Source organism: Squalius cephalus (assembly GCF_949319135.1).
Source record: "Squalius cephalus genome assembly, chromosome: 5".
NCBI lineage: Eukaryota > Metazoa > Chordata > Actinopteri > Cypriniformes > Leuciscidae > Squalius > Squalius cephalus.
In genome coordinates, this window is record NC_137126.1 from 24,438,930 (window position 1) to 24,466,269 (window position 27,340).

The 27,340-nt window shown below is 37.8% G+C and overlaps 1 protein-coding gene across 5 annotated transcripts in view; it reads left to right on the forward strand.

Annotated features, from left to right (window-relative positions):
* Positions 1–27,340, forward strand: part of rtkna (rhotekin a) — a 69,574-nt gene that overhangs the window by 8,844 nt on the left and 33,390 nt on the right. Inside the window, exon 1 of one of the 5 annotated variants that reach the window (XM_079871458.1) lies at positions 9,706–10,318. The exons of 2 other annotated variants lie outside the window; for them this stretch is intronic. In XM_079871458.1, the coding sequence (XP_079727584.1) occupies positions 10,220–10,318 (99 nt within the window). In that variant the 5' untranslated portion in view covers positions 9,706–10,219. Of the gene's footprint in view, positions 1–9,705; positions 10,319–23,673; positions 23,953–27,340 lie in introns of those variants that run through there. 2 more of the 5 variants (XM_079871461.1, XM_079871459.1) reach the window with 2 other exon arrangements.

A 27,340-nucleotide genomic window follows, 5' to 3' on the forward strand; every position in this document is an offset into this window, starting at 1 on the left:
AAGACAGCCGTTTATCCCGCCCCTCGGATTGAGCCGTGTCTATGGTGAGTTGCCAGACCTAACATCTTGATGTAGGTCTGGCTTGCCAGGCTAGATGCATGTGGAAATTTGGCTGATCCTTGAAATCCTTTTTAAACAAACAAACAAACAAACAAACAAACAAACAAACCACTTTTATGATTTATATTCATACAAAATCTGTTGCTCCATCAGTGTTCAATAAAAACATATATATTTTGTTCTGCAAACAAAATGTAAAAATCTATTTAAAAATAATTTAAAATTTAAAATGACTAAATTTATAATAATTTATTAATGTTACAGCAAATCTGAGTTTTCATTATCATTATCTTCAGTCTTCAGTGTCACATGATCCTTCAGAAATCATTCTAATATACTGATCTGCTGCTTAAGAAACATCTCTTGTCAATGTTGAAAACAGTTGTGCTGCTTGATATTTTTGTGAAAACTATTTTTTTTTCCAGGATTTCTTTAGCTTGTTACTGAAAAAACAACATTGTTTTGAAAACAGCTGAACTGGACCTTCACTGTTCTAAAAATGTAGTTGATAGTGTCACACTACATTTAGTTGGTTATTCCGCAACATTGCTGAGTGTTCATGGGTCTGTGAATCTAGGAAATGATCCGAGTAAACAGTGAAATTGTAAACAGTTTGAGGTTCTCATTGTGTTTTACCCTGTGGACTTGATGGAATCTGCCCTTTCGCCCGTCTTTCTATTCGTCCGTGAAACTCAGTCCGACTATGTGTGGGTTGAGCACAGCATTGTGGTTGTACTCTAAAAGCGATGACGAGCACAGCTGTCTCACACAGACACTGTACTGTACGTCACTGCTGGATGCGGTCCAAACCATTACATACCTGTATGTGTAATAGTGTTCACATCACAGAGCTGGCTCACTGAAACAACACTATGAACACCTGTGCAAAACACTCTTGTGGGATTGACTCAGGCTGCTTGAGTATGTAACACGCAGATGTCATATGAACAAAGACCTCGTGTCAATAATGTGCTAACATGCTCAGTGTGACTTCAGACACCAAACTGGCACCCATGAACTTCTGACTTTCTCTCACAATGCCCTTAGCAGCTAAACATAGCATTAATCCTCATATTCCCCACCCTGATCTGTTGAGCTTTAATGCTGTCTGTACTCCTAAGCCAGTATTTGAGTATTTTTGTTCCACAATGACAAGATTAAAATGTCTCTTTTCTAGAACTCTCTTAGATAATCTGCCTTCAGTCAGTTGTGGCCATTCCCAGGCTGGACAGTGACAGTGAGAGTTTAATGATCTTCAATCTTAATTTATTTCTGGCCGAATCACTTTAAAGCAGAGTCAGCGGGAGGTTGGTTTGTGTGTCCACACACTTTGAGAATGTCTGGTATTTGTTAACATTTATTAACTAGTTTTGTGCTCCGGCACTGTGTCTAAGCCACTGTCACATCTCTGTGAGGACGAACTCTGGAGCGCTTGCAATGCTTATGTTTGTTTTTCCTCATTTGTAAGTTTCCTCATTACTGTTGTACTGTTGTATTATCAGCACTCTCCCTCTCTTGTTGTAGTTTAAAGCACTTTTTTACTTTTTTGATAAATGTAAAATGTAGCCTAACTAGTCAGATTTAAATATATACTTATGCTCACCAAAGCTGCATTTATTTGATCTAAAATACAGTAAAAACAGAACAGTTTTTTTTTTTTTTTTTTTTTTTTTATATTATGGCAAAGCTGATTTGTTTTCTAGTCTTCAGTGTCACATGATCCTTCATAATCATTCTGATATGCTGATTTCTAAGAAACATTTCTTAATATTATCAGTGTTGAAAACAGTTGTGATGCTTAGGCTAATGTTTGTGGAAACGGTGAAACTTATTTTTTTTTTCAGGATTCTTTAAATAGAAATTCAGAAATCTTTCAATAAAACAGCATTTATATAAAATATTGATACAAGGAATTTGAAAAATGTTTTGTAACATTTTGATCAATTTAATGTCCTTGCTGAATAAACGTATTCATTTCTTTAAAAAAATATTCAAATGTTATATGTAGCTTAACCTTGTCCATATTGCACCTTGCCTATTGTGACCAAAAAAAAACACGTTATTTTATATTTTTTTAGTCAATTGAAATGTATTTAATTCAGGTCTTTTTTTATGTTCTATAATATTGGAACTGAACTGATCGGAAACAAGAACTGATGAGAATGTAATGTGTACCTTGAAATGCAATGTAAATTGCTTTGGATAAAAGCGTCTGCGAAATGCATAAATGTAAATGTAATGTAAATATAATTGGTATAGCAGCTGTTATTATTAGAGCCCAGACCCCAACAAACCAACATAAAAAATGCATGGCATGAACCAATAGAAAGAGGAAACTATTCCTCTTCTGGTACATCCTCTGAAAGGTGACTTTGGTGAAATAAATAGATTCAGCCCAATCCCATTGTCATCATGAGAGTATTTTCATCTATGTCATTAACACACTTCTTGGTGTATTTTGAGAATTCCCTCTCATGGGCTTCTAAATGCTCTTCTAAGAGCACTAAATTTACTCTGATAATAAGGTGGCGTGCCAGGACGATTGCATCACAACTGCTGTTAGACCAACTTAACTCATTGTTAGATTATTCTTATCTTGTTTTCCATCAGAAAGACAAGATTTTCCCTATTCACAGCATTTGTACGGCAGTCTTTCTCATGATGTCAGAGAAAGTAGAATTATGTAATCCAAAGTGTGAAAACTATGACTGTACTTCTCTCATCCAGTTGACTCATCTTGCATGAGCTGTTTTAGTGAGACAGAAGTGACTCAACCATTAACCCAAGGTTATGTATATCTAAACCTTTGGGGCTTGATGATTGAGAAACTGATACACCTGGAGATTGCTTTACCTTTACATGTGTTCAGATTGTAACGGTTAACGACGCAAATTGCAGACTTGATCTATTACATTAGAAAGATGTTTTCATATGAAAGTACTATACAATTTATTAAATTATAGGTATCCTGATGTTTTTAAGTCTTCACCTCCCTTTCTTTTTAGGTAACTTTAGCTCCACTATTATATAATGTTATATAACATGATGTAGTACAGCATGCCAAGGAGATAGTTGTAGGCTAATGTTAAAGGATCTGAACAAATAACACAAATAAATACGCTGTTAAATATAACCCCCATGGATGCTCAAATAGGATTGTTCATGCAATTTTTTTTTTTTAAAGATGGAAAGCATATTCTGGATGACAACTGTCTGATTAAAAATAAGCTCAGTTTACTCTTCTTGTAAATAACCCTAGCAGCTATAATGTTTGGGCTGTCTGGTGTGGCAATAGTTTACTGTTCTGAGTTTAGAGTGATGTTTCCACATGCGACTGTCGTGTGTCTGCGACTTTTCTCTCTCTCCTGGACAGCTGCTTTTTCCCTCACTGGAGAGAAAACCTCACTAAACAGAAACATAAAAACACTGGCTCCCTGTTCTCCGCTGCTATGGCCCGGCCTTACTGCTTTATTTTACCTTTTATTGCTGAAAAATGTGGTTTGTTGCTAATTTGGTTTGCTCATGCGTTAGGCAATGAATCTGAGACATATTGTTCTTTATTTACATAAAGTTCAACCAGTGCGTTGAATAATGTTTTTATAATTGTCCTTTAGGGGGAGACATTGCTCTTTTTTGAAGACATTACAAGTCAATGGCTTACCAGCTATAAGCATCAACACATTGATTCTTCTCTCTGACATGCTGTACTTCAATCACATTATTAATGGGCACTAATGAACAGTGTTACTAACACTCTTGATTTTTATTTTTTTATTTTTTTATTTTTTTCAGCTGATATTGATGCGTGTCGTCTAATTGAAAATCTCTGCGCAATAAATAAACATTAATTTCCCATGAAAGGACTGCTGAAATTGAGTCCGTGAATCAAATCATTTTAAAATGTATTTAATGAGCTTTCTGTATTTTTGTGGTACATTTATATTTGATTTATTTCGTATGTGTTTGCATGGGAGAGAGAGAGAGAGAGAGAGAGAGAGAGAGAGAGAGAGAGAGAGAGGGTTGATTTGTTGGCAATGGAGGGGTCCTGGGACGGGGTCCAGATCACACGGGCTGCAGCTGACTTTAGAAATGAAACGTCTCCAGGGAGCTGATGAGCCTAGAGAAACTCACTGCCCGTGGACATGTGGAGCATGTTAGCAGCACAGTGACACTGGCAGCAGCTCAGAGCAGACAGGAAGTTCTGGAGACCCCAAAGAACCGAAACTTTAAGGATAGAAATCTGGGCTCAGAAATCTTATTTCTAGACTCAATGTATAGCAACAAGTGACAGCCAGTAACTCCATGATGTTAAATGTTCTTTTGTTTTTGTTTAAATGTACAAATGTGGTTTGGTTTTGTGTTGTGTTGTTATAACCATTTTAAGATAAACTAACTGCTTGTTGTGATTTGGTATTGATGAGTAACATTGTATAAATTTAGGCAATAATGTAAGAGAGATTGTGGTGTGTTGTGCATAGTCATCGCTAACGGACATTAAGCACGATACTCAGCGAAATTCACAATGTAGCACAACTTGAATCCGCATGCAGGTCAAATCTATTCATTTATGAAAAAGATTTTCATAACATTTTCTGTTTCCTTGTGTGTGTGGGGTGAGCCATTTACTGGCCTGTTATCAAACTGCATGGTATGATATTCACCTCCAATAAAGCAAATAAATTAACTTTATAGTAGAAAGTGTGAAGGAAATTTAATTTGTATTTAAACATAGCTAATATTCCTTTTTCTTGAACGATTAACACGTGTATACTTTTGAAAACTAAATGTCCCTAACACTTGGGCCAAAGTTAGTGTGTGTTGAATATAATAAATTAGGAAACATTTTTAACTCCATGACTCTAGCAACAAGCTGAAGTAAATCCAAATTTGCTTTACATATATAGAACCACATATTGAATCATGTCACATTTGCCATTCTGCTATTCTATAAAAACTGTTGTTGAGGGCAATTCTCTGAAATTGGTGCGAGATCCTCCGGGCCGTGATTAAAGCATATTCAAAGCCATTGTTTGGAGTCTGTCTGGTTACTGCTGCGCAGCCGGCTAGTGGAGCATTAGAGACCTTATTCACAAGTGAAAAGGTTTATAAGGGCGAGACGTCGTCCGACTCAGCTGACGTCGACTGGAGATGTGCTAGAGGATAAATTCGTAAGCGTCGACTGGAGATGTCCCAGGTTAACTTAAGTTAGGTTCGTAGGGGAAATCTACCACAAGAAAAAACGCGACAACACAGGAAAGAGTTTTTTTAACTTGTCAGGTGAGTTTGTTTCATAGTATCTGATTAAATATACACCATTATTCTCCTGAAATCTGTGTGTCTGTGTCTCCTGGTAAACACTACATTATGGAGACAAAATGTCCCCACAATAAGGTGGCAATATCTGAAATTTATCTGACATTTTTTGGTCCCCATGAGGAAAACGGCTTATTAACCATACTTAACCATACCAAGTGATGTTTTTTGAAAATGTAAAAATGCTGAAAGTATTCTGTGATGGGTTTAGGGGTAGGTTTAGTGTAAGGGGATAAAATATACAGTTTGTACAGTATAAAAATCATTATGTCGATGGAAAGTCCCCATAAAACATGAAAACGCAACGTGTTTGTGTGTGTTTACAGTGCACGGGCCTCTTCTTTCTGTTTCTTGTGGTTTGCACTCAGTGTTTGAGATGGGGCTGGGTAGCAGCTGAGGCTCTTTGTAGTGGTTAACAGCCCTTAAGAGGCCTTGCCCTTCCCTCTGTTTGTCTCACAGATGTGCCCTGACTGAACTTCAAACCACATGAATTAAAAACGCAACATGAGCCGTCTTTATTCACTTATCTTTTAAAGGGTGTAAAAACTCTTGAATAAGTGAAAAAAGAGCATTTTCCCCCTGTCACAATACTTCCTTTCACTAGATTTAAGTGCATAGCAAACCTGAAGTGTTGTGGTAACTTCAGTATGGCATTTCCTTACTCCACCCAGTCAAATTCCTTCTGCTTGCCACCTAAGCAGCGCCAGCTTTATCACACTGGCCACCCAAACAAATAGCCGTTTCTAGTCCCTTTTTCTTGATTGGGAAAGGGAAATATCCCTATATATGCTTCAGTACATCCGCTGAGGAACAAAGGCCTGTCAGAGGTTCCTTTTCACTTCACACCATATTTGTAAAGATGCTACTGAAACCAGTCAAATCATATGTGGGTGCACCAACCCATCCTGAATTTAAATTGGCCCTATTATGCTATTTTAAATATTCAATACAATATTCTCCTACAATATTTTACAAAGTTCCCCTGCAATATTTTTTACATGCATTCAAGGTCAAAAAACACAAAGTTTCTCATAATAAATATTGCACTTCACCCCTTTTCTCACAGTGCTGAAACGGTTATAAAGGATTCATTCTCTCTAAACCCCTCCTTTCTGAGAGCCTACTCTGCTCTGATTGGTCAGATGGCCCATTCTGTTTAATGAACCACTTACAGCACGGGTTAGAAACATAACGCCTGTTACCATATCTAAAATTTCAGCTCCGGAGGCTCAGCACTTCATACACCGTGATACAAACAGCAACAATGCCGTCGGTTTTACCGTATCAATTTCCTTTGAAAATGCATGCAAAATGGATTTGCTTTCGCAACACAGAAAACAGTGTCTTCTCGACATGACGACAACAGGAACCAAAGTCTTCCAGGGCTCAGCTACAACTAGTGTTTGAGGGTGGGTCAAAGTAGACATTGTTCGCGGGCAACCAATAAAGACCATTGGCTGACCATAGGCATTATGCAAAATTGTTACAAACCTATGTAGGTTCATGCAGGAAACAAGAATGGAATGACAACTCGTTTCAGGCAGTTCAGAATCGGTTCTTTCTTTTGGGAGACAATCGTGCATTTTGATCTTTGAAATTTTACAGATTTTGTACATTCATAAACAATTGTCAAACTCTTGTTAAAGGTCCAGAGTGCTCATTAACACATCAAATACATTTTGTACTTGCTTGCATTTCATGGCCACATCTTCTGCACAATTTTCTGTGGTGATAGTCCCAATCGATAGTTACCGTTGAAGTCCATTATGTGGAGAAAAATCCTGAAATGTTTTCCTCAAAAAAATTAATTTCTTTTCCACTGAAGAAAGAAAGACATGAACATCTTGGATGGCATTGGGGTGAGTAAATTATCAGGAAATTTTCATTTTGAGGTGAACTAATCCTTTAAGGAAATAAAATGAAATGTCCATTTTTACCTAAATAACTGGGAAAGAACACCACCAGAAGTCGTCAAATATGATACAAATTATGTAGACTAGATCTTTACTGATTACAGTAGGTACAGTCCTTAAAGGAATAGTTCACTTAAAAATTAAAATTCTGTCATCATTTACTCACCCTCAAGCTGTTTCAAACCTGTATGAATTTATTTATTTCTAAAGAAGATGTTTTGAAGAATGTTGGTAACCAAACAGTTGATGGACCCCATTGACTTCCATAGTATTTATTTTTTTTTCCTACTATGGAAGTCAATGGGGTCCATCAACTGTTTGGTTAACAATATTCTTCTAAATATCTTCCTCTGTGTTCAGCAGACGAAATAAATCCATACAGGTCTGAAACAACTTGAGGGTGAGTAAATTTTTTAAGAGAACTATTCCTTTAACTTTCATGCACATATGGTAGATTGAGTTTCACAGAGTCAAGACCCCTGTGTCCACTTTGCTTTCACAAACACTGAGTACCATTCCCTTGGAGCCCACATTTTGCAGTCTTTTTTTCTATCCCCTAAGACTTGGGAAAATAACAAATCACGTCTCTGTGTTTCCCATTGTGTGTTCTTGTTTCAGCCGAAAGTGACTCTGGGTTTGTTATAGTGCATAATATTTAATACGTATTTGCATTTTCACTTATTGTATTATTTTTGTCAATCGAATGTCAATCGGACTTCATTACCGGATTAGGGTCATATAAAGAAACTGAATGGGCTAGTTACACAAATTCAATAGGATACTGTAACTTAGACTGAAAGACTCTTTATGAAACATCATTAAATTAAATGTACTTATTTTCCCTTTTAAGGTTGCCAATATCCAAACAGATGCATAAAAAAAGAAAGAAACAAGAATTGTAGTAGAGACCACAAAACATCTGTATTGTAAATATAAGTCCTGTTTGCTCTGATTGATTTTTACTCCCTTCAGTGAGAGGAATCTTTGAGTCTGACATTGAACTGTGGCATTTTAAATTATTGAGCATATATTAAAAATTGATACCCTGCTAACACACATTATCCACCACTGTATGAAATATTTCAGTAGTATGCCTTCCAATAAATGTATTACTTGACCGGTGAAAGGGTCAATAAACCACTGCTTGACAATCACGATGACTAATTGTGTTGGATTTATGAAGCTGGATGCCATCATTATGTGGAAAGTATTAGGCAGACTGCAGTTACCCAGACAAAGCACTGTTCTCATTGTGCGGACAGATGGACCCTTTGTTTCCTATAGTTAAAGGGTAACTCTCGCCAAAATGCAACTTTGGGTGTTTTTTGTTAATCTACCCGAGGCAAACTTTCGTTTAAAAGCAGAATTAGAATGGAAACTCCACTTTTAAGTTTGACCGTATTCAAAAAGCAATTTGACCGAAAACGAAAATACGGTCAAACTTAAAAGTGGCGTTTCCATTCTAATTATGCTTATCTATATAATGTTGCATTTTGGCGAGAGTTACCCTTTAATGTTCGTATATATTCCAGCTAAGGCAGCATGCAGACACATGTTCCTGAAGCAGTCAAGAGGTTTCATTTGAGGAACTTTACATACAGGTACAAATTAGGGTCTGAATCTTTTGTTTTATTTATTTTTTTTATAAAAAAAAAGTAATTATATTTATTGAGTTTTTCAATATATTATGACAAAGAAAACAAAAGAGAACAAACAAGAATAGCAACAACTTAAAAAGAGAAAAAGAAACCTAGCTCATACAAATTCCAATTAAATAAATACTATGCTCAGCTGTTTAAAAAAAAAAAAATCATATGGTATTTGCATTATTTAGCCAGCTTTTCCAGAACTAAGCTGTCACTTAATAGGGGTCATAGTAGTCATACAAATTCCCATATTATAATAATAATAATAATAATAGCCTAATAATAATAATTTATTTTTAAATATGTTCAATTATTTTATATATTTATTTTAAAATTGTTTAGGCTACTCACCCTCAAGTTGATATATATACTATATTTCTATATATACATAATGTATATAATGTATAAATTATTATTATTATTATTATTAATATTATATATTTATTTATTTTTCTTAACGTAACTTGGGTAATAGGGTTGAATCACCAATAACTCAACCTATTTTGCTATTTATCTAGCCGGATTTCTTGGCCGTATATTTTACGGTTTTTTTTTTTTTTTTTTTTTTTTTTTTTTTTTTAAATCCCCATCCTGAATGATGTGAAGGCTTTTGCGATTACCGAATAGATATTCGGGTACTTATTTATGAAGGGCGTGTAGTTTCTCTCTCGCGCTGGTTGTGCTGTAGCCTAGTGTTGTGAGCTGAATGGTGAATGAGGCGGTACAGTCGGTCCACGCGCGCTGATGCCCTTTTGTGGGGAAAGTCCTGCCATAGCACAGACACACTCACATCAGGACAGAGGGACGCAAAGAAAGAAACTGCATGTAGCCTAAATGACCCATTATACTGACGGGATAGAGAGAACATGATTTGAGGGTTTTAAGAAAGTCGTTTTTATGCAGTAGAGAGCGTCCCTTTACTGTACTCACTCGCTTTTGTTGTGGAGGCATATAGACGCGCGGACGCTTGAAGTGTCGTGTACAGCAGCTGGGCGAGTTTGCGGAGAGAGCTTTCTACTCCTGACTTTATTTTTAGGTGCCTTCAGTTATATTTCATGTTATTTGCATCTCATTAACTGTTGTTTCCAGACACATCTGGTCTGTGACGTGAAAACTATTTTCTTGGATACGCTGTTGGATTTGGATGCGTTTGGGTCGTGATTCATATAGCCTACTCGTCAACTTCTTCCTGTCTTCCGATAATGTTTGTCAACTCTCAAGACACATTGATGGTTTGAAGAGCATTGGGAGACTGAACTTTAAATCAGGAGCTGGTATTCCTCTTGAATGATGCCCATAGACAGACTCGCTGACATGGAGGAAAAACTTCGTATTTTGGAGGATCTCAATATGATCTACATTCGTCAGATTGCCCTGAGTTTAAAGGTAAATGTCTTCTCATAATCTGGCTTGATATTTATTCCTCCTTTGACATCTGAAGTAGGTCTGAATTTTGTTATTTGCCCTTTAATTAAATCAGATATTAAAATGCAATAAACAAATCATACAAACTATTTCTATAGCAAGTGCTTTCCAAATACAATAACTAAGAATACATGTCATTGCTCTGCTATGAAATGAAAAATCTTAGCTTGGCCTAAAGTCAAGATTTAAAACGTCTGTGAAGATCTAATCAAATACGTTTTGTACTGAGGTGTGAGAGATTACTTAGCCTATATGGTCTTGCTCAGTTTTCCTGTGTGGTGAAGTTGTATCTAAACGCTCTTACAATGACGTTGATGTACAATGTGTTTGATTACCGGTACTCATGTTAGTTTGGTCTTGGCAGTAATGCTTAAAACGGAGAAGCGGCGACACTATTTCTCAAATGGTCCTGCTCTGCAGCTGCAATCGCACAAGACAGTCTCATGGGATGGAAGTGTGTGTTGTTGGACCTTATTGCCTGGTTTGTGAATTCGTCGGTGTTCTGTGCCTGAACTCATAAGTATCAGGAAAAAATGTTCAAATTAATGTGAGCTCTTTTGCAAGTGCGTCCACTGAGACTTCATTTGACTGGCCTTATCTTTGGAAACATTTGCACACTTGGTGATATTATCGTTGTGAACATACAGATACCTTATGTGAAAGTCAAGCTATGAGAAGTGTGGAAAAAAGCCCCTTTCTTCCTTCAAGACTTCAGTGTTATGTGGCAGAGACCCTTACTGATTTACTAAGTAGGCAGTGGTTAATGGTGTACATTTAGAAGCAGGAGGCACAGGATAAACTATATGATAAATATCAAAGTGCATATCAAATACCATTATTTATTTTAAAAACCTCCTTTGGTTAGGCGTCTTTTTGTCCTGCAGCTGTTGTGTGTTAGTAACGCCTAGTATCTCACTGAATGACATGCTGAACACTGCCTCAGCCCCCGTCGCTGCACTTTGCTCTATGGGGTTTTGTGTGGGTGACCAAACTGGGCGGCTTCTCACCGCTCATGCTGAGATCACACCTCACTCCTCCAGGGTGCCTGTGCTCCTCGCCGAGTAGACAGATTATGTACTCACTATTCCTGCAATGTGACCCTAAATTTGAAGCCTGAGATAATGAAAGGACATGGAGGCGCTTCCTTTGAGCTGAAGGACATTTTCATAAATTCCTGGTGCATTTAAAGACTTCATGGTCATGCATCTCAAAGTTGACAGTCTTGAGTTCTCAGAAGTCAATTAGCTTCAAGCCTGTGTCAGTTTGAAAGGGACTCTGTGTTTAAATTCAATCGCTCATGTGATCTTCATGTAAAAAATGAACTCTTTGTATGATCTAGCAAAAATGCTGCCCACTGGGGCTTTAGTAATTTGTTTCCTGAAGACAGGTTGGATTCCTTCTAAAGGGTTGGACATGAGGACTTGACATGATGGTAATGACTGATTATGAAAACATAATAATTTCATGACTTTTAAATGTATTTTAATGCTTAATTTATCATTTTGTGCTTGTTATAGTGGTTTTACATAAGTTGCGTATCTTTCAATCGAATCGATTAGAGGTGTGAGGGAGGGGCAATTACAGATATTAATGTGCTACTATACTGAAAAACAACAGCTATAAATGTTACATTTATTCAGCATGGATGCAATATTGATTAGAAGTGACAGTGCAGTTATAATGTTAAAAGATTTCTATTTCAAATAAATGCTATACTTTTGAACTTTCTATTCTTAAAAAAAAAATCCTGAAAAATGTATCACAGTTTCCACAGAAGTATTAGCCTAAACGGCACAACTGGTTTAACATTGATAATAATACAAATATATTTTTGTCGTATTTTGGTCTTTCACCTATAATCTTCAAAACCTCTAAACAGTGTCTTTTGGATGGCAGTAAGACGTTGTGAACCCCATTGTTGTTGTAAAGATTAATTTAAAGAGGAAAATCTTTCTGGGCTGTCTGACAACATAAAATGGTAGATGATTTTGCTTAGCCAGAGTTTGCTCAAGGGGGTGATATATTCTCCAGTGCTGCGGAGGCAGGAACCTGTGGTTTTCTGAATGATTAGGGACTACTGTTAGCGCTAGCATTTGCAGTCAGATTTTTCAAGTTTTAACAAGTCCATTTCAGAATCAAGGCAGCCACATTCTTGGCACTACATGAACATTCCTCTGGTGTCCTTCCTTTACGATGTCTCTGTCTCCTGAAAACCAGGAGAACACTTCCCCGGTGTCGTCACAACCTTTTGTTGCTGCAAAACTGAGATTCATAGCCTGCTTGTAGTGATGGGTGATGGGAACAGGAAATAGCTGAGCTTAATGAGAGTAATTGGCTGGTATGATGTCATCTCTGCTTGACACACACTGCCTGACCACACATAGGATAGCATGCTGTAGATATGGACATGTCTTTGTGAGGACATGTGATTGCTCAGTCATAGTGCTTAATGTGGCTTGCCCTTGCTCTTCGGTGCCTGCCTGAGGGGTGATGGGTCTTTTGGTCACTTTCTCCATATTTAGCTTGTTGATGGTACACCAGCAACTGAAAAATGCATTTATTTAAATTTTAAACAATACTTTCTCCACCTTAATATGGAGGTTGATGATAATATATTTTGGCAAATAATGGATGATGGATATACTGTATATATGTATATATATATATATATGTATATATATATATATATATATATATATATATATATATATATATATATATATATATATATATATATATATATATATATATATATATATATATATATATATATATATATATAACACACACAATATATATATATACACACACACAATATATATATCCGTCATCCATTATTTGCCATCTAGCAAAGCATTCACAGTGCTTTAATTCCATGTGACAATTTCTCGAATGTGCTCAAGGGCATTATGATAATCAAGCAACAATGTGATCTTTATATCTCTTCTGTTCCCTGTTGCCTTTTCTGTGGAATGAGTCAATAAGACTCTTTCCATTCGCACAGCTTGTTTACATGGATCTGTAGCAGATACAGAGCTCTCTCTATACTCTCTCAGCAGTGTGTTTACCAGGGTTCCTCCCCTCAGGTGGATCAGTGTGGCCTTTGTGTGTCCATCCCAGCAGGAATGATGCCTGCTGCTCACGTTAATTTCTTATGGTATGTTGTGCAACTAAAATGACCCTAGAAGAATGTTATTGTGTTAGCACAAGAAAAAAGGACCTCATAACTCTGGCCTCCACCCATGATGTCCTGTGGGTCTTTGAACTCCAGCCAGAGCATGATGAAATGCTTGGGAAAGGGCAGACCTCTCACCTCACCTAGAACCCCAGTGTGACCTGAATCCACCACAGATAATCACCACACATCAGCAGGTACAGGTGTCACATTTGGCCCAATAGTAGACTCCTCTTGACGTTTGTTTTTACCTCCCAACAAGTTCTTAACTGTATAATGTGGGATATGAAGTGTCACCGCACCACCCATTTCTTTGTTTGAACATCCACGAGAATTGTCAAATATACTGTAACTCTGGAATGCTTAGTTTAAGCTTAGTTTAGCATTTAGTTGAGATGAATGAACTCCAGCGGTGAGCCCGAGCCAAACGTGACTCTCTTCAGGGTTCATAAGGTTAGAGATCATAATTGTGCGCATGCCAGAGCCATTTACTGTGTCGTTTGCCCATTCATCCATAGTAAAACGAGGTCTTCTTTTCAGTCTATTGGTTCAGCTGGAAAGGTGTTTAACTAGCTTTGTTATGGATTGTGAGGTTTAAAGGCTCTGACATACTTAAAACGAAGTTCTTTTTTGTTCTTCGCTTAGGGGTAGATGTTCGAAATAGCTGAGCATACTGGTTTACTGTTATAGGGAACATCGTGACACCATCCACACTGCTGGGAGCAGAGTTTAGATGAATATGTACTGTGCACTTTCCTCTCAGTAACAAAATTTACACACAACAAAATTGTCAGCGGTGAGAAAACAGCAGTTAAGAAAGCATCTAATCATAGCGATTTGCACATGCCAAGCCGTTTCGAATGTCAAACGAACTGCACAATGACGTCACACCAGTTTATTCTTCGATTTCGCTTGAAGTATATCAGCCATACAATTCAGTGTTATTCATTAACAGATGTCTTTATTGATTTATGTCAAGAAATGTAGCAAGACATGACCACTACTGCTTTGCTTCTTTTCAAATAACCCAGTTCTCAACATACAAACTGGGTTTCAAGGAGTCTTTTTCATGACTAGGCCCTGTATCTACAAGGCTCTGGCACTCCTCATGCCCTCCAGGCGGGGTGGGGTATTGAGAGGAGGGCATAGGCTGGTAGTGAAAGAGGGCATTGTAGTTGGTCACCCACGCCTCAGCACAGCCTCTATCGTTCCTGGCCTGGGCCTTGGTGTAGTCAGGAACAGGGCTGAATGGACACTCTGTGTGCAGGAACCAGCCAAATGCCTCGACTCAAGCCAGCTTCCTTTGGAAAACACCTCCCAGCATTCAGTGTGTTAGAGGAGACCGCCATCTCTCACCCTGTCTGCTTACTTTATTACCTATCCCGTCTTTCCTGCCCTGCTCGGGCTTTCTAGATGTTGTGCTTTTAGAAAATGAGCCTCATTTTTCTAAGATAAGACCTGCTGTTGAATCTGTTGAATCTCCACCATTGGAGTTCAGTTAATGGGCATATATGTTTCTTACAGAATGGAAGATTTTCTGTCTATCCAATTTCACTGACAAGCCTTTCCGTATCAATACATCATAGACCCATGGGTGTTGCGTTATACGCGTTGCCTCTTACACAGAGGACTGTGGAAAAAGGCCTATTCACACAATGACCATTCTGTGAAAAAATTGTGATTAAACATTTTTAATTTCTTGACCAACATGAACATTTGCTTGTTGTCAATGCGACAGCTTTATTTATTTTTTTACGGAGAGGTATTCTAATCTCTTCCTTGGCACTACGAATAAAAACTGGTCAACCAATAACATTTGTGCTTTTGGTCACATGACCAGCCACAGAGCCACTGCTGTTACATAAAACTACAACTTGGTGGAGCTCACGGATGGACTATTTTGAAGGAAGGAAGGAAGGAAGGAAGGAAGGAAGGAAGGAAGGAAGGAAGGAAGGAAGGAAGGAAGGAAGGAAGGAAGGAAGGAAGGAAGGAAGGAAGGAAGGAAGGAAGGAAGGAAGGAAGGAAGGAAGGAAGGAAGGAAGGAAGGAAGGAATTAGGCTTTCATATGTACTACTGTACACCCAAAGTGCTTTACAATCATATCAGGGAATCTCTCCTCAACCACCACCAGTGTGCAGCATCCCTATCACCCAGCAGCCATATCACCCTGTAGCCCAAGACTGGTTGCCCACTGAAGCTCAGCAGGGTTGAGCCTGGTCAGTACCTGGATGGGAGACCTCCTGGGAAAACTAGGTTGCTGTTGGAAGAGGTGTTAGTGAGGCCAGCAGGGGGTGCCCACATAGCTACAATAAACTTTGTAACCTGTAAGTTAACGCTGCCTCAAATTTGACCATTAATGACTGACAAAACAAAAATCTCAGACTCTCCCTTTTGAAAAAACCGTGTAACTCAATTTGAGCTTGATTTGGGGAAAATGTTAACAATGTAATGACACACGCAAGTGCCACAATACTTTGACAACATGGTGTTTCATTTTTTCCCTAAATAGCGGTTCTACACCAACCTGCAATTTTCGCTAGATTCAAAACACGCAACACGCTGGATATTACCTGCCATTCATTTTCATAATACTTTAATGGTTGGTGACATATTCTCGGGAAAAACTCGATCCAAAAGTTAATGCCAACAACTTACCTATGATGACTTGACAGCTGAGCGCGGGCATTTCACTTACGTTGGATGTGTCAACAACATCACATCAGCATAGGCCGTACTATTTGACTTCATGATTGGTTGACTGCCAAATTAAAATATTAAACAGAATGATAAAATAACGTTAGCAACCGGTTAATGGTAATTTCAAAAAAGTGTTTGATTTATTTGATTTGATTTGATTTAGTTTGTTTCAGATTTTTGTTTTCATTCCCTGAACCGGTTCGGAGTCTTGGTACAAACCGCTCGTCGTAACAGTTTTGATAGAATGAGTTACTTTTTTCCCCTAAGTCTTTCAGCTGGATTTGTTCTTGCTTGGTTTATAATGTAGGTGTTTATGCTGTGACCTATCCCTCTCACCACCTGCAATAAAGCCAATGGAGTTCGGTTGGCCGTGTAATTGAATCAAGCCTCACGTTGGTAGTTTTGGACAGAGGAGTGAATGGAACAACAGGAGGGTCATTTTAGCATCAGTATAACAAACTGGCACACCTCCACCCTCTAGAGAATAGCTCGCAATTTACGGCTGTTGCTTCACAAAAGCTTCAATCAACATGGATGAGATAATGTACTTTATGCTGTTTGTTCATCCTTAGCGCAGTTTGATGGGAACCATCTGGCTAGGCTCCAGGGATAGAGCTGCTGAAGTGTGGGGTGCTTAGCTTATCAGATACAGCTGAAAAGGAACACTTGTCCTCCTGGTACTCTTTGCTCTGGGGCTCTGAAGATGATGTGTGGCCTGTCTGGATGTTCATGTTTAATTTATTGCTAATTTTCAGCTTAGCACCACTTTTTCAGTATTTTTAGCCATTCCAACCAGAAAAGTGACAGAGAGAGTGAGGAGGAGTGGGATTGGGACTAGTGATCAACCGATAAAGGTTTTTTTGATTGCCAACGGCGATATCTTAGAGAGCTGGGTGGTCGTTATAAAGTCAATGAATATATCACACAATTTAATTTAAAATAGTAAAAAACACTATCATAATAATTGCATCAATTAAATGTATATTTATTTTTGCATAATATTAATTTAATTAATTTGAAATAAATAATTTGAAAATGAATCAATGTGAAAAAAGCTAGTTTTACATACAGTACACAAAGATATAATTATGACCAAAGTCTCTTTCAAGGAACGTCTCTTCACTCGACGGCCATATTTGCAACACCTCTGGGCAGCTATTTCGGGTTGAGTCCTATCTATTTGAGTGGGGAAATCCTAAAATCTTGAAAACTGCTTGCTGAACTCACAATTAAATAACATATTTCAAATCTGCCACAAATTACCTGACATGAACTGTCCCATAAATGTTGTTTCTTTTGCTCAAATAGTGTTAAAAAAGCTAATGCGCATTTGCAGTCCTAAGGTTTCAATGGGAACCTGGCGCTTCTAACGGTAACTGCAGTTGCAATTGGCTCTTTTATTCAGAAGGTTCTCCCATTCATAAGTAATAGGAGTGCACCGTCTTTGTATATCTATAGTCTTTGTTATGACATTGCGATAAACTGGCGGCATAGTTTGATGTTGCTCGCTCGTATGTGTCAAAATCAGTATATGACCCATTCCGGATTCAAACTTCAGTCCTTGTGTCCCAACACCTCTTATATGACCTTCTGTGAAATCTTTGATTCTGTACTTTAAAAAGCAGTATGATTGAGTTAATTAATTGTTAAATAAGATCTAGTATTCTAGACTTTATAACTGAAGACTTGTAGTGTGAACTGTAGAGTCACATTCATAAACTTTACTAAAAAAAAGCACACAAAACCATGCTTGACCTTTTCAGCAGGTCATTATGTTCCCTCAGAGTAATACAGAATTGCGTTATATGGTACTGTTGCCCAGGTATGTGCCAACATTTATATTGCTCATTTATTTTTTATTAAAACATGATTTATGTCACTATTGCAAAACTTTGACCTGTTCTCCAATTTCGCAAACCATTCATTTGAGATCTCTCCTCCTTTAACCTCCCTGCAGTGAAATGGCACCTCTTCTTGATCTAGTGCTCAGGCATCTGTCAGTACCTATGAAATAGATGATTTTCTTACATCACCACCAAACCTCTCCTTTAGATTTATGGCTCCACCGGTGGAAATAGATTTTCCTTGTGAGAACAGTTAAGCAGTGTCAGCCTCCAGCTCCATCGATCTGACTCCTGCTATCCGTGTAGCGGCAGTTGCTGACGTCCACTTGGGCCGACGAAAGTGTTGAGAAGAACAGACTGTCTGTTTGTGTCTGTTGATGTCATTGGTACGAACCCCTGATGTCATCCAACTTTGTAGTTCATAGTTAAACTGTAGGTCGGGGAAGAGTGCTCCCTTTGTAAAATGACTTTTGCTGCGGGACTGAAGCAGGTGAAGTACATGGAGCTACCTTTTTTGGATCCTTTTGTAAAGCCTTGTTGATGAGGGTGACATAGTTTGGCGTCCGTGCACTATGGAAAGGGTCTTCAATAAAATAGCCATTAGCTCCATTAGATTTTAATTGAATTTAAATCATAGGTGCATTTATAGTAGGATCTTTACTATACACTTGAGTCCAGTTATGGGTCTTGGTTCACCACCAGTCAGCTCTAAAAGATTACAGTATTATCAGCTACTATAAATACCAGTAGATCTGCTAGGTGTTAAATCACTTTCATATTAAATCTGCTTTAAATGAGCTGAGTACGGCTCATTTAAAGGGATAGTTCACCCAAAAATGAAATCTGCCATCATTTACTCTCATGTTGTTCCAAACCTGTATGATATATATATTTTTTTTTTTTTTTTGTTCTGCGGATCACAAAAGATATTTTGAAGAATGCTGTGAACCAAATAATTTACCCATTTACTTTCATTGTATTTTTTGTCCATATCTCCTTTCATGTTTCACAGATGAAAGAAAGTCTTACAGATGGGTTAAAGACATTAGTGTAAGTAAATGATGACAGATTTTTTATTTTTTTGGGTGGACTATCCCTTTAAGACTCTGCAGAGGTGCCCTTATTTACTTATCAGAATGTTCTGGATAGGTTTTTATCCTTTCTATACTCAACCTTAACCTTTTTTGGAAACTGGTCAGCTGCCCAGAACATAATGTGTCTCTTTCAATAAGCAGATAAAATGGGCCAGCCTTCATGAAGACTAGATGCATGTGTATGTAATCTTGACGTGGTCAAGAATCCTTTAGGTTAATCCAGATTATTGTGCTGCTGTGTAGATGATGCAGGAGCCATACACTGTCTCCCATTGGCTAATGAATGGGGATGACTAGTCTTAGGGATGAGCTGGCACCTACTCTATAGATTAACCATTTGTTTGACTAACCAATTATCATGCATCTATCTATCTATCTATCTATCTATCTATCTATCTATCTATCTATCTATCTATCTATCTATCTATCTGTCTATCTGTCTATCTGTCTATCTGTCTGTCTGTCTGTCTGTCTGTCTTTAAAACTTTTGTATTGACAAGTTTTTACATTTATTTGAAATTCTGTTATGAATGGAATGCTATATATATATATATAGCATTCCATTCATAACAGAATTTCAAATAAATGTAAAAACTTGTCAATACAAAAGTTTTAAAGACAGACAGACAGACAGACAGATAGACATATATATATATATATATATATATATATATCTTTCTTTTTTTTTATTCTACCTCTATACATTTAAATTTGAGTTTTAATCCTGCATCCTGTTTGCATCCTACCTCAGTTGAAATTTAGGAATTGAATTTAAAAGTCCTTATTCAGTTCTGAATTGTGCACAACACTGCAGGACACAGTAGTGAAAGTTCTTGCATGGCATTTTTTTTTTTGCTATGAAATTCCTTTGTTGTTGCTGCTTTTTCAGGATGCTGCCAGTAGGCTTTATGATTTTAATCAATAATGGGCTTTCAATCATCTATAGTACAGTGCTTGGCTTGTTGCAATAATGCCAAAATCAATACTTCCAAAAGCTTTTTAGTAATTCCACTGATTGAACACCACCATTATCAGCTTGTGTTTTCAGCTCTAGGTATCTGCTGCTCAAATGTGTATTTTCAGAGATCCCAGTGATTCATAACTGCTCATTGTAAAGTGTTTACTGTTGTAAATGAGAAATTTGTGAGTAAGGGTAAAATTGAACACATGTCAGCAAAGGGACACTAACTGAACTAACATAAATGTACATCAAACACAATGGGTTGTATATATTTATACATAAAATAGGGATTTGTATACTTGGATATGCCACCGTTTATGAGAATATATTGCCATTGGGGGTTTGTTTCCTTTCATTCTGTTATGAAATTGGGAAGATTTGAAATATCTCTTGTTGTGGTATGTGGTCAACTTCCAAACCACATTGCTCATTTCCTGCCTCAATGCACAGCCCCTCCTGAGGGCAAAAAAGCTAGCTACATATTTCTCTGAGAATTTATTGGTATTACAACAATACAATGTGACATTACAATGCATCTGTGACATCAGGACCAGTAAGAACTTAACAAGATGGAAGAAGAGACACTGTTTTAGATGCTGTATATGGTGAGGAAGGAAACAAACTTTAGAGACAAGGTCAACACGCCTCAGATAGGAAACAAGATTTTGCTTGGGAAAAAAAAACATTCCTTCCAATGAGAAAGTAAATACGGTAGAAATCGGAAATCACAAGCCAATAAGGGAGAGTTTGGGGAGGTTATAAAGGCTAAACACCCAACTTAATGCACTCACTCAGACTTAATTAAAAGGCAAGTGAGATCATTTCAAATCTGTTTATTGTGTACAGCTTTAAGTGACTTGAACCATCAGATTGAAGCATTTAATCAGATTCTAAATGTGTTGCACTAAATCTCATCATTGTTGCCTTTAAAATCTGTTGTTGTTTTCTATATTCCAGCAGGCCACTCACTGACCTGACCCTCTGCCCTTTTACAGTGACGTCTGGATGTTTACTTTATGCTCACAAATGCATAATGCACTCACATTCCTCTCACAACACTTGGCTTCCTGTCTTACTTTGTCTGCCTCTTTCCCACCCCCTATCCTTCTCTTTTTGTCTTTCTTGTATTAGCACAAGGCTAATTTTACTCCACGATGGGTAGTCTGTGGCCCTGACACATTCTCTTGCTCCTTGTGACCAATAATACTGCCCGTCGCAGTTAGTGCAGCTGTTGTTGAACAGATCTTATTACTGCCCTGATGATTCTTATGAAACCATTCCTCAAATGCTGGATTTGTGTTTCCACATGGGTGTTCATGTATATGTAACAGCCTGTGGGCACACACAGTACAGAACATCCTGAGGATGTGTGTGAAATGGTGTCAGGTCAAAAATCCTTTTCCCTCTATAAAGCTTTCTTTCATCTCTGCATGTTTCTCACCATGTTCATCGATTTTTGGAAGACAATTCCCTACTGTCCCTCACTTCCTTTGCTTTCTCTGTTCCCCTCTCTCGCTTCTACTTGCTCTTCCGCTAACTCAATCCATTCAGCCTATCGCCTCATATCTTTTACGTTTATTCAGAATGGCCTTTCTTTTTTCTTTTTGCCTTGGTTTCTTTTAAATCACCACAAAATGAACCAAAAAATGTGTTATATAACAATGTATTTTGTTATATAATGCAATATCACTCCACTCTTACTGTGTGCTTTTGATTGTGTTATTCAATTATGCAGACAGTGTATCCTACAAAGGGACCCACCAGCAGCACACAGGGCCTCTTGGCATTCATCTTCATTTTGCTGGCTCACTCCTCACCTATTTTCCACCTGGTTGAATACGACCTGCTGTGCCCCCTAGAACTGCCATCTGAAGTGGCTTAATGAATCTAAGAGCCTGTCTGTCATAGGCATGGCTTCAGTCTAACTCGAGCAGGCACTAGGACTGCATGTGGTTCAACTAAATAAGACTGTGTGCAACAAAACAGGATTGATGAAAATGCTATTGACTTGGGTTACCATGTTACACAAGCATGGGGCAGTGATCATTATTATTATCATTATTATTACAGGGTTGTTTGCTTTTGAGAAAGCCACCAGATAATGAAGGCTTTCTGCATCTAATGAGCAATAAATGACATTATAGACAGAAAATTTATGTTTTTTTGTTTGTCTCTTTGTCATTCAAATTCATCCCCTTGTTTTTGTAGTCATTTATAAAACTGTTGAACCATAATGCCCCTGAAGTCTTAAAGTCGGCATGAAACGGAAGTTGCGATACTGTATCCAAGACGTACTGTATCCAAGCGAAACGGTTTCTCAAACAAGAAAACTGTAGGGCGGGACTTGATTTTGTCCATTAAGAATTGGTTGGATGGTTGTGGTTTTCTATTGCTGTGAGTGACAGGTTGATCCCGCCCTCGCGCCAGTAAACGCATCATCAGAGAAGAGAAGAGATGTCGCTGCAAGAGGGAGGGAAGTTATTTTGATTAAAGAGTGCCCATTAATTAAAAAAATAATTTGATTATGATGTGCATGGATAAATCATCATCATAATAAATAGTGCAATATTCCATAAAATTGTCCATTTTGATTTCATGGTGACTTTAATGCATTGTCCCATGAAGTCCTGCATATAAATAATTAGCCTGTTCAATGTTAATCAGCCCTTTATACTATAGTGATGGTGGGGTGTTATCAGATGGTAATCAAAGATTATTAGCCATATATATACTGTACTTATAATGACTGGGCTTCAAACTGGGTTTCAGGGGCTTGAAAAATTGTGCAGGGTGCATTCCAGAGAATAAAAAGTACTGGATTCATCTTTTTGGAATCAGAAAGCATAAGATTAGATGATTTGTTAATCCACTAACAGCTAATACATTTTATTTGTTTAATTCACAGTAAGAAATAAGTGTCACTCTTAGCATGCTCACTTTGGAGTGTTTTGTCTTTCCAGGTATACACATTTTAATAATAATTCAATAGAAATGGGAAGTTTATAGTTAGGGTGGCATCAAAAAGTTTGAAAACCCCTGAGTAAATATGCAATGTGTCTAATCAAAGTATGAGTCTGCACATGTATCTTTAATCATGAAGCTCTTTGGCAACTTTGTCTCTTTGGACTTTCGCTGCTTTATAAAGATTTAATTGCTTTAACCCACGTGCTGATCTGAACCATATTCCGCACTTGCTCCACTGCGGAGCGTTATTCCGAGCACTCACTGCTATTGTTAGAGGGGTGATGTAATTCAACGTGGATTTGAAGCGGACGAGGACGGAAGATGGAGAAAGACAGAGATGACTGTGGTCCTGCAGCGCTTATACTGACAGCTTTGTTTTTATCTACGAGGGCACGCGGGATGTATTTGTATCATTGTTTGCATGCTATCTAGGAAAACCTGATATTTTTTCGATAAACCTACACCGGACCACGACTGTAAACCCACAGAAGTCAGCAGCACCACCGACGCCCCCTCTCCAGCCTCACTGGTTGGCTCTCACTCCACCGCGGCTCGTGTTGAGTTGACCCCCTCTGGACTAGAGAGAGAGAGAGAGAGAGAGAGAGAGAGCGAGCGGCTTGTGATGACAGCTGAGAGATGAGCTCGACCAGATGACCGTGTCAAACACCGACGGTCCCTAGCAAGCATTCTATCCACCGTTGTGACAGAGCCACGTTTATTGCGGAGAAATGGACATTTGATCACTTGATCACTTCAGAGTTGGAGCGAATGGGCTGGATTGCGTAAGACCGCTCGGTGATTTCGGAGTTCGAGCTTCTACGAGCGACTCTTCAAACATGAATAACACGAAGAATCCGCGAGTAAGTGATGACGTTACCCGCTGTGCATTTACAGATTTGATTTCTCGTTCTGATCACGATGGAATATTTTGCTTGTACTGTCAGGGTTTGTTTTATAATTCGTCCTATGTCGAAAATATACCCCAGTTTGATAATGCATCTGTGGGGTTTATTATAATAATGCCCAGGTAGCGCTGCGCTATTGCGTGCAGGTGCGCGTGCAGCAGCAAGGTCAAATGCCCGCGCGCACTCAATACCTGCTGAGTACATGAGATGATGCGCGCGAGGAGGCCTGCTCTTTTCAGCCTGTATTAGACTATATTTGTTTGGTTTTTTTGTCTTGAGAGAAATTTTCTCTATTCTTGTTTTTAAAAAGTTGATAAACTTTTAATCCAATTATTTTTTAATTAAGATATTTATATCGGCCATAAAAAAGGGCTGCAAGTTTGTCAAAATGACAAGATGCGGCAACATGCATTGCCAAAAAGAATAATGTCAATAAAATATTGGAATAACATTCCTATTAAATTGTGTTAATGATTGCACAGCATGGATAGTGGTAGGAATTCATTGAAACAATGCTTCTACTGTACTGCAGTAACACAACTCTGTGGGAGGAGATTATTTTCAGGAAAAAATCAAAGTCAGGATGCGGCTTTGTGGGCCCATTGCTAAATTTTCTCTTGCTTTCTTTTCTTAGAGGGTTTGTAATGGAAACGGAGAGCTAGTGTTGTAATCTACCATGCTATGTACTGGTTCTGGTTGAGAAACTTTAAGTCTTCTTACACAGCTCATGGCTGAGAGAGCATTAGTCGTTAAACCTCTAACCTCGAGTCTAGTTGACGTGCAGGCATTTATAAGGTCTGTTTACGTAAACAGCACTGCCGAATATTGATGTTTGTGTAAACAAATCGCTCTTTTGGACCTATTTTCATTGAGTTAGTTGAACTGATTCACAAGATCAATCTGACAATTCTTTCATAAAAAAATTCTGGAACCGGAGCTGTTCTCGAGTCACCAAGACAAGTCTCTTTCAGACGTGTTTGATGTGTGAATTTTTTATTTGGATAAGGATTTTACTGATGGGATGAAAAGGAAGTTTAATAGCAAAATAGCAGAATTGTATTATTGTTTAATGTAAATGCAAATATATTAGGCTCTAAATGACTTTTTTGAAACATTTTAGGTCATGTAATATGTTACGCTGGATGTCATGGAGCATGTGATGATGTAAAAGAACCATTGCTTTGCTTTTTGAAACGCACGGAACCAATTCCCGGAAATTAGTCAGACTTCCAGCACTCACTTCAGTTGTGGTGGGATTGCTTATTGTGTTACATCTACGGTCCTGTTAAATAGTTCCCCTTTTATCTCGCATATGTCTCAAAATGACCCATGATCTCTGCCACACTATATAACTTAAATTCTTAATTAGCACTCCCTTATCTAACCATTCAGATTCTTTCTTCTTTCTATTTTGTGTCCACTTTTTTTCTCTTTTTTTTATTGAGTCAATGTGTTGTGAGGGTTCAGTGTCAGGACCATGTTAAACCACTGGCGGTCTGATGCAGAAAAGGTCAGGTTTGAAGAGACGATTAGATGCAGAGACAGCTTGCTCTTTTCACTTTTAAGATTTCTTGGATTGTTTTGAATCCTTTTGGTCGTGACTCTCGGTGTGGTGTTTTCTCTCTGGAATTTAATCAATAAAGATCAATGTGGGAATGTTTGGCGGCCTGTCATGATGTACAGGATTCAGTTTAGGCCCGCTATGCTGCTGCTGCAGTTGAATCATTACCGTCTAGTCTGACTGCATTTAGAGAATCAATATTTGCTGGAGAGATGCTGTTCCTTCTTCCCGATTGTCTACAGAGATGCAGCTACAACATATGAGAATTGCAGCTTGAGAAATCACAGCTTCCGACTGTAGATTTCAGGTTAGTTTCCCCTTTGATTTTGAGATAAAATTCTTCGCATATTAAAATATTCAAATGAAGATGGCTGGGTACGTAACAACCATAATTCTAATCGATTAAGCATTTGTTTTAGGAGAGTTGCTCAGCATAGCTTGAGCCATTTACTGTCAAGCAGAACTGTATAGTTTAGTTTTGACAGTGCCGTTTATCTTCACGGACCAGAGAATGACGAGATGGACAGGAACAGAGATGAAGAGATGGACGAGGATTTTTTTTTTCACCATTAGAGGCTTGGCTTGTATGGCTGAGTGAAGCAGTGCTCTTTCTGTCTTTTATGTGGCTGCCAGTCTGAGAGGTTGAAATGCTGGCCTGTTTATCACACTGCTGAATTCTCAGCTTCACTCACACTCACATTGCCCATATGGAAGTGTGTGTTCACGAGTGCTTGCTCATGTGTTTGCATGTGCACAGTGCAATCAGTTTGTTGCTGTAACAGTTTTAAGGTCTATACACACCAAAAGCTTAACAAAAAGAGTGAATCATCAAACCATAGAAAAAAGCAAAGAGATCTGCTATTGGTGATATGTAAAAAATATTTTTGCGTATCACCTAGGGTTTTACTATATTTGATTTTGTATTTGTTTATTTTTAAACAAACAGGATCCTTTCTACCATTGTAGCTGATTCAATTCAAAATATTTAATAAGAGTAAAAATGTTGATAAAAATAACCAAGGCATGATTTTATTTTCATTTAAGAAGAATAACAATTTACTAATTTACAATTTATTTTATGAAAATGTCTGTGAACATTTTTTAATCTAATAATTATGGTGGCCCAGTAGTGCACAACACAATGAAATTTAAAAAGCAAACATATGTTCACAACACAACAAAATTAATCCACATCACAACAGAAATGAGCCACAACACAACGGAAAATGTACAACACAATGGAAATAAGCCACAACACAACGGAAATGCTCCCGACCACTAGAGGGCTCTCGCAGCGCGATACAGTTAGTTTTCCTTGCCATTGTTCTATAGAGTCGGCAGTCTTAAGATATCAATACCACGATTTGTTTTAACAGTATGTAACCATTGTATATCGACATAACATATTACTTCAAAATCACCTTACAGCTGCGTATTTATACTCGAGAATGCTTTGACCCGCTTCCACAGCGCATGATCCCTAAGTGGCAATTCCACCAAGTGGTTAAATTGTATAATTTATTATAATATATTTTGATAAATAAAAATAAAGAATTACAGGAAGGTATTGGCACAATTTCACTTGTAGTAAGTCAGTCTGGTTATTAGGAACTACAACCTTTGAAACATGAAAAAAAAAAAAAAAAATTAGATTACAGAATTATTTTTTTCCTAAAAATAATTGTTTACTGTAAATACGTGAAGGGAGGTATAAAAAAATACCAATACAATCAAGCTTTGGATTTTGAACATGTCTGTTTTTGAATGTTAAAATTCAATTTA